The 14,244-nt window shown below is 36.2% G+C and overlaps 1 protein-coding gene across 5 annotated transcripts; it reads right to left on the bottom strand.

Annotated features, from left to right (window-relative positions):
- Nucleotides 1–2,092: 2,092 nt before the first annotated feature.
- On the bottom strand, nt 2,093–6,099 carry LOC130727321 (guanylate kinase 2-like). 5 transcript variants are annotated; one of them, XM_057578432.1, is made up of 11 exons: nt 5,757–6,099; nt 5,288–5,316; nt 5,083–5,163; nt 4,891–4,964; nt 4,686–4,812; nt 3,949–4,311; nt 3,109–3,230; nt 2,883–3,018; nt 2,652–2,697; nt 2,472–2,559; nt 2,093–2,390 (listed from the first exon to the last, which is right to left on the bottom strand). In XM_057578432.1, the coding sequence occupies exons 2-11, from the start codon at nt 5,288–5,290 to the stop codon at nt 2,294–2,296; spliced, it is 1,137 nt and encodes a 378-aa protein (XP_057434415.1). In that variant the 5' UTR covers nt 5,291–5,316; nt 5,757–6,099; the 3' UTR covers nt 2,093–2,293. The 5 variants fall into 5 exon arrangements, with proteins under 5 accessions (XP_057434415.1, XP_057434414.1, XP_057434413.1 ...); XM_057578431.1 differs by having other exon boundaries at nt 5,760–6,099; XM_057578430.1 differs by having other exon boundaries at nt 5,288–5,368; nt 5,790–6,099.
- Nucleotides 6,100–14,244: the final 8,145 nt, after the last annotated feature.

Genomic DNA, 14,244 nt, shown 5'->3' with positions numbered 1-14,244 from the left:
ATGAGCCAAGAGTCATTTACAATTGGTAACCGCCCCCTATTTATAGGCTAGGGGTTGGGCCTGGCGCCCCTAACTGCCTTCAGTGGGCAGGTTGGGCCTCTCGGGGGAGGCTCAATTCCCAGGCTCACGTGTCGCCCTGAGGCAAGCATCCTTGGGCGAGGACCCCAAGGGTCTCGCCCAGTCCAGTGGCAGCCGCCGGCATGGCGACAACCCCCTTCGTTTCCTTATCTTCTGTCTGCTCCATCCTTTCCGAGACATATCCTTGCTCTTTCACGGTGATGGGCGCCTTGCCTGGGTTCTTTAGCTTCCAATAAAGCGGCGACAAAGCTTTGGATCAACCGATTTGGGTGGTGCTCTCCCCTTGTCTCTCTGCCCCTTCCTCCACCGGCATTTTTGCTCTGCGCTTTGTGATTCGTCATCGTCTCATCCGCTGTTTAGCTTCTCTCCGTGGACGCAAGATTACGCAGATTTGTGTGTTTCTTTCCAGATCTGTTAAGTTTTGGATGGAGCGATGGCTGAACTCGGGGTTGACCCTTCGTGATGTGGTTGTGGAGTCAGTCCTGGAGTTTCTTCTAGGCTACCCAGTTTCGTATTTCTACGATGAAGTGAATGGTTGGAAGGAGCGCTAGTTTTCCTACCTTCTTCCTCCGGCGCTGGCGATGGAGATTGTGGCGTCGCCAGGGCCTTTGCTAGGGAATGGTCCTAATGTTCCTTCTTGGGGTGAAACTGCAGATGGGGCCTTCACTACAAAATCAGCTTATGAGATGATCTGTGATTGTCATCAGCGTAGCCCTCATGAGGCTCTCTTTAAGTCCTTATGGAAGCTTCGAGTCCTCTGCAGAGTGCAAACTCTTGCTTGGAAGCCAATAATGGGCTCCTGACGAATGTCCAGCGGGTTCGTAGGGGAATTGCGGCGCCGGATTCGTGTTCCTTATGTCGTTCTGCTCCAGAGACTCTGATTCATCTCTTCCGGGATTGCTCAGTCATTGCATCTCTTTGGAGGATATTACTGTCAAACGCTCCAACGTCCACAACCTTGAGATTCTTTTTTGTGGATCTCTGCCTTTGGTTTGCTAATAATGTGTAGGTGGCTAATGGGAATGGGTAGCGGTGTGGCCTTGACCGTTTATCACGACACTTTGGGCGGTGTGGCGGATGCGGAATGAAGTGGTTTTTTCAGAGCTTGTCGCCAGACTGCAATCAGGCTTGGAGTTTCGTTCAAGCTGCTGCGGTGGATGCGAGCCACCGGGACTTGGCGCTGTCTTGGAGCTGGGGTTCAGGGAATCCAGGGAGACAGCAGAGTGTTGGCGGGAGAGCAGTGGTGCAGTCGCGGGTTTCTTCCTCTGACGGCTCTCATCGGTGGGAGCGAAAGTTACATGGCTGGGTGAAGGCCAGTGTGGATGGAGCGGTGAAGGCCAGTCGTGTTGGTGGTGGTGGCGGGGTTGTGGGCGACTCGTAGGGGCAGTGGCTCGTGGGGTTTTGTCACGACATGGGCACCTCCAACCCTATGCTAGCGAAGCTTCAGGCTATTGCTTCGGCGGTGCGTTTGGTTATTGATCATAGCTTTCCTCAAGTGGTGGTGGAGAGTGACTGTCCGGAAGCAGTGGCGTTGGTGAACTCGGCAGTGAGAGCTGACCAGTGACCATCCCCTTCACAGTATCCTTACTAACATTGGCCAAGGTGTTGCTTTCCATGGCAATGTCGTTTCAAGCTTATTCCTATACATTGCAACTCCGTTGCCGATTGGCTTGCGACTGCAGCTCTTAACTTTCCATTTGGTTTCCATACCCTTTTATCTCCCTTTGGGGAGTGTCACCGGTTGTTGCGGTTGGATGTAGGTAGTGGTCTTTAGTTTGCTTTTGTTTTCGGGGGCTTTGTCCCCTCCTTGTAACAAAAATAAAATAAAATTGGGTGAATTGACATGACAGTTTGCCTTCATTGAATGATGAAAGTACTATAGCCGAGAAAATCACATTTTCTAACTGCCTGTGGAAGGAAATATAACTGCGGCAACACGCGTCCAATCACATTCAAATGTCATCAGAATTAAGAGCAATATATGAAAGAAAAACAATAAAAAAACATTAAGAAATTAACCTAGCACCTCATCCTGTCTCATTTTTAAAAGAAAGTATGTTAGCCAAGTTCATTGAATGTCTAAGTTGATCTATCTCATTGGGTACACCGTAGATTTTCACGTTGGAAGAAAAATTGATTCTAGGAGAAGCTACTGCTAGTAGTTTTTGTCGTAGCAGAATTAATTTTGGAATATCTGAATTTGAATCCAAACATGTTAGCATCCGTCTGAAAATGAGTCAATGGCTCGAAAATCTAGCCCTCTTGTCCGTCCAGGTGCACCCCCTTTAAGTGAGGACACATCTAACATGATCCTGCTCAGCAAAAATACAATGTCAGTAATGCTTTACCTCACTTTTGGATGCTAATAAATAAATGCTTTTCACAAGTCTTACAAATTCTTTGGAGACATGCAGTTTATGATGATTTTGTCATCAATTTTGGACACTGAATGATCCTTTGGGAGATTGATCACGCTTGGTGCTGGATTGAAAAATTAAACACCAATTTAACTTCATGGTTTTGAAACATGAGAAAACTAAGATTAAATTCATCTACTTTTGAGAAACTCTTACCTGACTTGGGTGTAGGAGTGACACCGCCATCAAGTCCCAGTAATTTCTGGACCAATAGATATTTTATATCAGGATATTTTAACAGTTAAAACTAGAATCTGTGATTAAGAGAAACTATATCTGATATATACATATATCTGTAACTAGAATTATATTATCAACTTAGGAATATATGGTAACTTATAGCAGTTTCAGTAAGGAAGTTTACATAAAGGAAGCTGAGTCATTTACCTTCAGACTCTCATAACACTCCTCAAGTTTGTCATTGTATAAGATGAAATCAAATATCCCTGATGATTTCCCTTGCTCAATCTCAGTCTGCGCATTTCGCAACCGCTTTAGGACCTGTTCTTCTGTTTCTGTTCCTCTACTTAGAACATTGAGGTTTGGAGACCTTAGAATAACACTAGGGATGATTTGAGAGTTGGAGATACATCAGTAAGAAGGAATAATATACCTGTCACGAAGACGCTTCTCCAGTTCTTCCATTGATGGGGGGCAGATGAAGATGAATACGGCTTCAAGAGAACTAGCTCTCACAGATCTAGCCCCTTGAACATCAATGTCAAGCATACATCTCTGAAAAAAATTAAGAAAATATCATTTCTCATGTGAAGAAAGTCAAAAGTAATATCTGAAAGAAGGCAATGCTCACAAGGTTTAATTTGAAAGGATGGTACCCTCAATCATCAGACAGAAATTAATTTCATTAACATTACAAATAAAGACCAAACAACACTGCATTTACTTGAGTAGAGTAAGTATACTTTTCAATAAGATCCAATAAATGTTTTCAAATTTAGAATTTAAAAGAGAAATAACAAGTCAAAAGAGTGTTCTATTTGATACAAATTGTGTTCCTTTGTTTCGTACTTGTTATTAAAATTAATTGGTGAGTGGAACAGATACAATGCAACATGAAATTCTGCTACATTTCTCATACGGCTGTATTGTACATGCCACAGGAATTATAACTCCAGAAGTTAAGGTAAGCCTGAAAAATTAATAGATTACTAAGTGCATGTTTAGAAATCCTTCTATAAATTGATTCTAAATTCAAAATCTATTCTGGATATAAGCTTATGTGAGTAGCTTCTCGGTTTCAGAATTGATTCTGAGGTAAAAAAAAACTGATCCAAATATGTTATAAGAGTATTTTGACTTGAGCCTAATTATTATTTTAGAACCCCTGATTGAAATAAACCAATAAAGCAAGGTTTCTTCATAGTGAGAGATTGATTGCATAAACTGGTTCAACATTTTATATATACAGGCCTTAAGTATATGCAAAACTTACTTTCCCTGCATCGGATACCAGTTCAACAGCCTCAACACTGGTCCCATAGAGATTACCATGCACAGAAGCAAACTCAAGAAACTTTCCATCTTTAATATCTTTTTCCATAACAATCTTCTCAGTAAAATGGTAATGGACCCCATCTTTCTCCATGCCTCTTGGGGCACGGGTAGTGTGGCTCACAGAGAAACCAAACATAGATGGGAATTCCTTCATGAGCATTGATATCAATGTTCCTTTACCTACTCCAGAAGGACCACTAATAACAACAGGCTTTTCAGCATTTCCTACCACACCCTTACTCCATGCAACAACCTCACTCCCCACAACTTTTTTCTGCAGCCTCACATATGGGGTGTCTATCTGCAGATGTTGTGAAAACGAAACATTGAACACCAATTAGAACTTCAGGAATCTACAGAATGCATGTTTTGATACATAGTAGATTTTTACACTAAGAGGAAAATTGATTTTGGGAGAAGCTACTCTGTGTATGTTTGGTTTCACTTATGAAAACCACGCCTAGCCAGAAAATCACGTTAAACCATAAACTACCATGTGTAGCTTTTGAATTAACATGCTTTGGAGCGTGCGTCAGATGCACTTCCAAACACACTAACTTTTTTGAAAGAAGAATTGATTATGAAAGATCTGAACGTCAATCCAAACATGCTAAAGTTTCAATGAATAAATAGTTCTTTGGGAATGGCTAGAAAGTTGGGTCTGAAAACTCTAACCTCCAGAAACCATGTATGATCATCTGGCTTAGAATTCTTCTTAACAATTAGTATTCGGTCTTTCAAAAACACTGCTGAGTGGCCTCCACATGACATGGGTTTGGTGCCAAGAACAAAGGGATTAATCCTGCACATTCAAATTGATAATAAGCAATAAAAGCGCGAAAGGGAAAAAAAACTAAGAAATAAGAAGCATTAAACTGACCACTGTCCAAGACATTTGTCGATAATTCGAACTTCAATGGACAGAGTTTCACCATCAGCTCCACCAATGACATACTGTTAAACAAATGGAGGACCACCTTTTGACTTAGAGAAACGGATTGAGGGGGTAAAAATCTGTTTGATAAGTACTTTAACATATTGAAAGATGATGCTTATAGAATATAGTCAATACCGTTTTATCACCAATGGTAGTAGCTGTTTCGAAATGTCTTCCATTCTGCAGGCTTTGAGGAATGTGTGTGGGTGCTTCTCCCTATTGATCATTAACCAAGAGAGGTTACACAAATTAAATCAAAACGACTTTGATCCAATATCATACATAACTTCAGCAAACTGCATTACTCATTTTTTGTATCCTCTAAAGGAGGGATGCTTACCATAGAGAAAATCTTGCCTGATTTTAATCCTGACCAAAATGCATTAACAGATGTTACTATTTTAGTATTAGGAGGACCAAGCTACATAAAAAAAATGAAAACTTCAATTTTTAAGAACAGGGAGAAAAGAGACATGAATGCCAACAACAGAACCCATGAAATTTGAACAGTGTTCATAAAACAGTAGAAGGCTTTTATTCAATGCTTTTCTGATCCCTCCTATACTTAAAGAAAAGAACTAACCAAACTTGGTTTTCATTCAGTATCTCATTGATCCCACATTACAAAAAATTCCAAAGGACAACCCCTTAAGAAAAAGAACAAAAATAGATTAAAACAGCTCTGCATTTCCAAAATGCACAGAAAATAGAAAACTAAGTTTGAAAACAACCAAAAAAGAAAAAAGAAAAATAATTTCTATAAGAAGAAAAAAAGGACATTGCAATCAACAATGGATCAAACAGAGGACAACCCAGATCACAATGCCTAAAACAGACGAAACCTTGGAAGGGATAGAGACCACCAATGTTGGAAAAGAACAAGCAATGTTTCACCCTTTTTGGATGTGGTAGTATTCAAGGTTCAACTTGTGTGTAGATTTTCATACTTTAAAGAAGAAAGATTCATTTTTTGGATTTCAATTTCAACTTTTGAATGCTTAAAATCTAATCAAAGTTTGGGGAAGCATGGAATCAGGAGAGAGAGAGGCGGCAGAGAAAAGGTGCAAACAATAATAATCAGGGAATGGATTTTCATGTTTGTAGGCGCAAGCAAAGAGAGAAAAGAAAACAAAAAGGGGTTCGGTTTTTTCAATTTTGGGTCGCGTTTGGTCCACGAACCGGGAAGACCGGCTTTCGCTTTTCTTGTGATGAGGTGCTAATCAAAGCAAAGGCCACTTGTTTTTCTTTCCATTTGTTATTTTTAATCAGAAAGATAAATCTATATATATATATATATATATATGTGAAAATAAGGTTTATTTTAGAAGATCTATGACACATGGCACCTCCATATTCATCCATTTTCTCTCCAAGAAAAAAATTATTCATTCTACTTTTTTGTCACAACATACAATCATGACTCACCATATTTAATATCATTTAATGTAATTCCAATTTTTATGTAACCTTTATTTAAAAGTTCAAAAATATTTTAAATCCTTTTTAATTGAATTATCACAACAATTAATGTTTTAATTTTTTAATATTTAATATTTAATTTCGATTTTTTATATAACCTTTACTTTGAATTATATTTGAAAACATTACAAATATGATAAGAAAAATTAAATTCGAAAATAAAAAATAATAATCACAAATCGGAAAAAATACTTCTTAATTTAATTTTCAACGTAATTATTATTTTAATTTTTCATCTGTTTCGAAAGTACAGATTTTCAATATTTAATATTGATTTTAATTTCAATTTTTTATGTAACCTTTACTAGGAATTTTATTTGAAAATATATCTAATATAATAAAAAAAAATTGAATTCGAAAATAGAACAAAAATAATAAAAAATCAGAAAATAAAATTAATTTAAATCCTTTTTAATTAAATTTTCAACGTAAATGTTATTTTAATTTTTCAATCTATATCTATCTATATATATATGAAAAGAAGGTTTTCTTCTACAAGACCTATGCCACATGTCTCCTCTTAAGTAATTCATTTTCCTTCCAAAACAAAAATATATATTTCCACTTTTTTTTCTCACATTAATTGCTAAGTTTAATATAGGTAAAATATTTATTAAGAATAAAACATAAGTAATACTTATAAAAACTATCAAAGTAAGGATATAATTCCAAATAGAAATAAATATTGGATCTTTTAATTTTTATTTTTCTAAAATTCATTTATTTGTTTTTCTTTAATATTATGGTTAAAATGATTTTAAAATATAAATTAATTTTTTTGAAATTCGAATTTCCTTTACTATAGTAATCGTTTAAAATCTAATTATTACTAGATTAGTTGTAAAATGAGTGTGATGAGCAAATAATTTTTTGAAAATAAATATATTTTTTAAAAAATTTTAGCATCATTTTTCTTTTTTTTTTAATTTTTCGAAAATTTTGCAATTGAATAAATATTCCTATTTTAGATACTACAATTTTGATTTCTTATAATTGAAATTAATGGCTCTAATTAATTCCTACAATTAATGAGTATAATTAATTGTCTTTTGAAATTCAATTTTTAAAAACCTTGATGCTCAAGAATTGATAATTTATTGGAACAATGAAATAATTTGTAAGAAATAACGAAAAAATTTAATTAAATTAGACAAGATTAATTAAAGAATTGAAATTTCAAAAATGAAATATTCCACATTTTTTAAATTAAATTGATATAATTTAATTAATGAATCCTTAGAACATTTAATACAAATAATTTTGTTGATATGTTTAATTTATGATTAATTTTTCACTGACCAATAATGAATATTTTATTTAAGGAAAAAATTAAGCATAAATAAATCAAAATATTTCAGCATCATTTTGTGCATACCTCCTCGAAAACAAGGTAATGACTTTCATTTTCCTCCATTTCCTATTCAACTTATACTTCTTCCTCCCATCTTTGGAATTCCTTATGAAAAAAACCCATCATGTTTTTCTCTCCGTTCGTCTGCTCCATGGTAAGTATTTTCAACTTTCTTCCATATTTTTCATACTCCTCTCTTTCCTCCCTTTCATTTTTCTGTTTCTCAATTCTTTATTCAATTTCATGTTAAGCAACTTTCACCTTCAATTTTTCTTTCATTTGAAACAATTATAGAGAAAAATAATTTATCAATCATGTGCTAGGTAATGCTTTAATTTAATCTTAATGCAAAAATAATTAATTTTGCTATACATGTGCATTGGTTAGAGAATTCATTTGCTCTTTTGAGACATTTCTCACATTATTTATTTAATCTATAACATTTTGATATAATTTAATTAATGAATCCTTAGAACATTTAATACAAATAATTTTGTTGATATGTTTAATTTCTGATTAATTTTTCATTGACCAATAATGAGTATTTTATTTTAGGAAAAAATTAAACATTAATAAATCAAAATATTTCAGCATCCTTTTGTGCATACCTCCTCGAAAACAAGGCAAGGACTTTCATTTTCCTCCATTTCCTATTCATCTTATACTTCTTCCTCCCATCTTTGAATTTTCTTATGAAAAAAACCCATCCTGTTTTTTTCTCCGTTCGTCTACTCCATGGTAAGTATTTTCAACTTTCTTCCATATTTTTCATACTCCTCTATTTCCTCCCTTTCATTTTTCTGTTTCTCAATTCTTTATTCAATTTCATGATAAGGAACTTTCACCTTCAATTTTTCTTTCATTTGAAACAACTATAGAGAAAAATAATTTATCAATCGTTTCGGTTTTATAATTTAATTACTCAATTTTTTTTTTCAAATCCGATCCAATTTTTATCGGTTTGGATTGGATTGGATTTCAGTTTTTCAAAGAAAGTAAAAATCTTGAAATACATAACAAAATAGAAAATAAAATCATAAAGCAAGAAGCACTGTAAAAGTTACAGAGACAAGATATCATGTTTAACACTAACATCAATACTGTAAGAAATGAATTATGTACGCACTGATATGTTTCACTTTCGCTGAATGAAAAGAAGACATATGTCTCCTAACGTGGAAAATGTTAAACACATTACTGTAAAGGTTTGGGTATACATGAAATAAAATATTATAAGTATGGTTAAATGGGTAATTATGTATGTCAAAATTTAAATAAATAAATACTTTCGGTTTGGTTTGGATCGGTACGATTTAGAACATGGGAACTAAAAACCAATCCGATCCATTAGCGTAAATATTGGTTTTTGCTATTTTCGGTTTTTCAGTTTTTGGTTTTTTTGGATCGATTTGAGCGGTTTTAATTGGTTTGGTTCGGTTATGAACACCCCTATTTCATGATCCTATTATTTACTTATTCATCCATTTTTTATTCACCATCATATATTGTTTCACCCCTTTTTTAAATCATGAAGGGGAAAGACGAACATCCTTCAATTTATCTGCTTGGATTGATAAAATGAATTTTTCCTCCATCGTCCCTGGTAGGCGGTGGTTACCAAAGGTATGATCGAAGAGCCAAGGACAAAAAAGAGGAACGAGTTCAAACTTAAAAGTAATAGTCACATGAGAGTTTATTCAAAAATAAGAGAAGCCTCTGGATCTAAATAATTTTCGTAAATTATCTATTATTTTGGTTTATTTAATCTGGCGATTTTCTCCTATGATTTGATTTGAGTTTTATTAGAAGTGGGGTTTCATTTTGTTGTTACATGTTTTTTTTTTGTCCTTTGGCCACCAGTCACCACGGGGGAAAAGAGCCCCACGTGACTAATCTGGCTCGGGATACGGTAGTAATGTCCCTGACAACAAATGTATTATATTTTCCCTTAGAGGGGATCGAACCCGGACCAGAAGCCTAGGCGAAATCCCTTAAGGAAATGCACATTCACCAAACATTTTGAATCAAAATATATATATTATTATTAGTGTTATTGCTATTATAAATAGAAACATTGATATGAAAAATAATCAATCAAATATTAATAATTAAACATGTATACAAAAATTAAAATACTGATTTAATGCATATATAAAAATTTGAGTGAATTTAAGTCTTATAATTTAAAATATTTAATTTTTTTCATATTTAAATAATTAAAAATTTATAAGTAAAAAGCTGTGGTAGATTAATACATAATTATCACTATTAAGAACATATAGTTGAAACAATTGTTAAAATATATTTACTAAAAAGATACAAAACATAATATTACATGGAATTTAAATTGTAAATAACAAAAGTCACCCGTGCAGGGCACGAGTAATCCTGCTAGTTGCATTATGTAAGGCCCAAGTTTTTAAACTTATGCCAAGTAAATAGAATCCTATTCACGATTAGGGTTGATGTATCGTGAAGGGAAACCTGAACTAGAGTTTACCAAATGAAATAAATATATGAAGGAGAAAGTTCAGGAAAAGTCTGAGGATCGTACCGAAGTCGATAAAAGTATAGCACGATCGATATACGCTTAAACCTAGGTCAGAAACCCTAGTATATAGCTAGTTTTCTCTTTTAGGCACGATGGAAGTTAATTCCAAAAATCTTCAGAGAAATGTTAGAACTTCTCTTTTTCCATATATCACAATCGTTTCGAGGCGAAACTCTAGGATCCACGAACGTCCGATTCCAATCATCGGAAGTTTGCCGAAACCGAATCCCTGGTATTTCAAAACCCTAGAATCAACCGACAATGAAGACTTTTTCTATTCAGAGCTATAAATGAAGATTCTACACGCGTACACCCATTTCTCTTGATGATTTCAATCTTTCTTCAGAAGGAAGTTTTCCATTCCGACATTCGATGCAAAAAGCAACTTATCGGGTAAAATAGTTTTACACCGACTATGCATTAGTTGCCAAAAATACAAGGAGACATCTTTTTAGTTTTGGAATTCTTTTGCCAAAACATATCTTAGAATTCACGGAGAATGACGCCGGAAAAATCAGATTCGCGAAACTTTCATTTTACCGCGTTTTGCCAACCTCTATATATAGCCAAGAAAGGAAGAAAAACACAAAATTTCCACCATTTTCCCCACCAAGGCCGCGAGTTTGAGAGGAGAGGAGGAAGAGAAGATTTTCTTCATTACTTGCTTGATCGTCGATCAATCAGTTGCTGCTTCAAGGTTTCGAGGTATAGTCGCTAATCCTTACCTCTGATGGCTTTTTCCATAGCTTTTCTGTAGACTTTTCTGAGCTGATAGTTTATGGGTTTTTGCAAAACTATCCTGAATATTTCATTTCTGATTCTAAACCTCTTCCTTACATGCCCAAGATCACTTCTGCCGGGTTAGATTTTCCGTTATGTCGCCGAAATTCCGCCGGAATCAATTTTAGCCTAAAATACCCATTTTTGGAGTTTTTGGAGTAAAGCTTCAACCTTTAGGCTGAAAACTATCGCCTTAGCTTAGTGCTAGTAGGATTAGTTGTCATAAACGTCGTTGGTGACGTCCCTGCAAAATTTGGTTTTTGGATTTCAGTTTTGAAATTTCTAAGTTAAAAATCATGACCAAAATACCCCTGCGACAGTTTTTGATCCGATAATTTTTCCGAGTTCAGAATACCCTTAGTTACGGCTAATGATAGCATAGGAACCAAGTTTGATCGAAGAAAAATCGAGTCTCCTAATTGTGAAAAGTGGCCGAACCTATTAGGGGGGAGGAGGAAAATTTCCTTTTCCGAAAACTTGTCCTTTCGCGCTAGATTATCGTACCTCGGAGTATGTACTACTTCGGGTGACCTTAGTAAGTATTGGTAGCTTAGTTTCCGATAGATTCTGATAGTATTTCTGTGGTTTTGCTCTAAAGGTGATTTTGAGGAATTTCCAGCGGAGCAAGGCTTTGATTGTGAAGGAGCTTTAGGAGATAACTCTGGAGAACCTACAGGTGAGGGCTTCTCACTGAATCTCTAGTTAATACTTAGGGTCGATGCTTTCGATATTGGTTACTGTTTATGCACTGGATTGTGTGTGATTGGAAAATGTTTTCTGAGGCTTCGGCTGACAATGTAGATGATGCATCTACTTAATGTTTTTGATGAGTGGATTACATGCTAAGTGCTAATTGGGTAATTTAGGATGTGTGGTGCATGCCTTATATGCTAAGTGCTATGTGGTTATTGCTTAATATATTGATATATGACATGTTGATTGGTTGTGCTGAGTTATTTATACTTATGCAATGAGATCTGAGATTCTGAATAGTGAGAATAGCGGGCAGGTCATGCCGATTTTATTTTGAGAGTTTTGAGAAAGTTTGATAGGACGAATGAGATTCGGGCCTTGTTATGATGTTTATGGATCGAGACATTCTCTGGAGTCATTTGGGGATTAGGAGATCCCGAGAACTGATAGGATTTGCGATAAGACTAAAAGGATACTATTTTGTAAAGAAAACTCATAAGACATTAAACAACCTCTAAATCTTTAAGTAATGATAACAAACTCGAAAGGAAGCTTCGGATGCAAATCTTAGTCTTTGGAAAACGAGAAGTGTCGTCGGATCCAATCGTTGAGGAAGCTGAGAAGTGTTGAGTATGTTGATGCTCTTGTGCTGTTGGAGTAGCTATGCGTTGTTGGGCTATCCTGGGGATAAGTCCGGGAAACCGTTAGTTTCCGAGAGTGTGATACTCTGTGCTCGTTGAGCAGTTGTGACCATCGGATTGAGATGAGTCGGACGATTTGGAAATCATCATGAGTTACTATGTTGTTGTGAAGAAGTGTCTTTTGTCGCAGAATCGACTTTACCTTAGGGTAAGCTTTTAGAGACTTTAATTTACCTAGAACACGTGGCGACGTGTCGAGTGAGATTCGGAGACGTTGTTTGGCTAATCACTGCATTGCATGCACTCATTAAGTGGTTTAAACACGGCGAGATACCGGACCACGGCGGATTCCAAAATTGGTTATAAGACCAGGATTTCCGCGTAAGAGCACTGCTAGGTGACTCTTAGTAGCAGACCGAAATGGCAGGCCTACGGGTTATGGCTGATCTGGCTACCTTGGTTTGGTGTAAGAGACACGCGGGCAGAATGGTCCCACCGTTGCTGGTGCTAGGATTGATCCGGTTGATGTCCATCCCAGAGGCACGCGAGTAGAATGGTCCCACCGTTGCTGGTGCTAGGATTGACTCGGTTGATGTCCATACCTATGTTTGGTGTAAGAGGCACGCGGGCAGAATGGTCCCACCGTTGCTGGTGCTAGGATTGATCCGTTTGATGTCCATCCGTTCCGGAATATATATTGGTTGACTGGGTTAACCTGCATTGCATATCATGCAACATGCATACTAATTTAGTTGTCGAATGTGATTGTTATTTGTTAATCCTATTTGGAACATGTTAATTGTTATTATTGCTGTTAAGTTCATTATGGAATATGCAACCCTAGGATGTTATCCCTAGCTATAAGCCTAAGTGGCTATTCTCTTATCTATATCTATTGGTGCTATTATTTACGTAATTCTTTGGAGTTGACCCTCGCGTCTTCTGTGTGTGCTTTGGCGGACAAACGCCCTTTGTCAGATGTCTTTGGCGGACTAGATCATGATGGTTCACCCTTCGGGGGGAACTAGAGTTGAGATGCTGGAACAGGAGCGCATCGCGGTAGCGAGAGGAGGACGGATGGTGAACATAGACTTGGTCGTTCTGGATTTCGAATTCGGACGACGATCATGCTAGCATGTAGGTTTTAGTGCTGGTGTGAGCTCCTCGAGATGGGATTAGTGTAGGAGTAGAGTCTTAGCTCTGAACATCATTTGTTTTTTTTGGGACAGGGTAGTTTCCCACCTATAGCTTTTTGTGTGGTTTCTTTACGGGAATCACAGAGAGTTGGTTGGACATAGGAGATCTTGTTTCAGGCCGATGGGCCAGCTCATTCTCAGTTTTGAGGGATGGTGTTGCGGACACTTCACCCTTTTCATTTGGTTTGTATATATTGCCTACGGGCGTTACACTTTCTTACCCGTCACTGGAGGTTTACTCGTGACGTGGCTAGCTATTTACAGCGGGGGCTGTCATATATATTGCATATTAGTTTTATTGCTTTTCGCAATTGGGTTTTATTTAATTCAGTTTTGTCTTATTTATTATCAAAAAAAATATATTCACGTTTTTCCGCATTAAGTTTACTTTTGGTTACTAAAGTGACGCCACCGAAATCGGGGTGTTACACATTATGTAAGGAGTGATCTCGGAACCTTCATCTCCCTAATCTATATGTCCTCTAACTCTTACCATTGAGTAATCCTTTGAAAACACATCTTGAACTATCCTTCGAAGACATTTTATCTATTTCTTTAATTATATTGCAAACATTTTTTTAATAAATAAAATTGATAATATGATAT

The sequence above is a fragment of the Lotus japonicus genome, unplaced genomic scaffold (assembly GCF_012489685.1).
Source record: "Lotus japonicus ecotype B-129 unplaced genomic scaffold, LjGifu_v1.2 AP026983.1".
In the NCBI taxonomy this organism is placed as follows: Eukaryota; Viridiplantae; Streptophyta; class Magnoliopsida; order Fabales; family Fabaceae; genus Lotus; species Lotus japonicus.
The sequence above is the reverse complement of the archived record's forward strand: the minus strand, read 5'-3'. Positions and strand labels throughout refer to the sequence as shown.

Bases quoted from the DNA above. Each gene is read 5' to 3' on its own strand.
- LOC130727321 (XM_057578428.1), bottom strand. The intron at 5,164-5,287 runs GTAAGCATCCCT...AATGATCAATAG, and splicing joins CAGGCAAGATTTTCTCTATG to GGAGAAGCACCCACACACAT. The intron at 3,231-3,948 runs GTAAGTTTTGCA...AATTTTTTTCAG, and splicing joins TGGTATCCGATGCAGGGAAA to AGATGTATGCTTGACATTGA.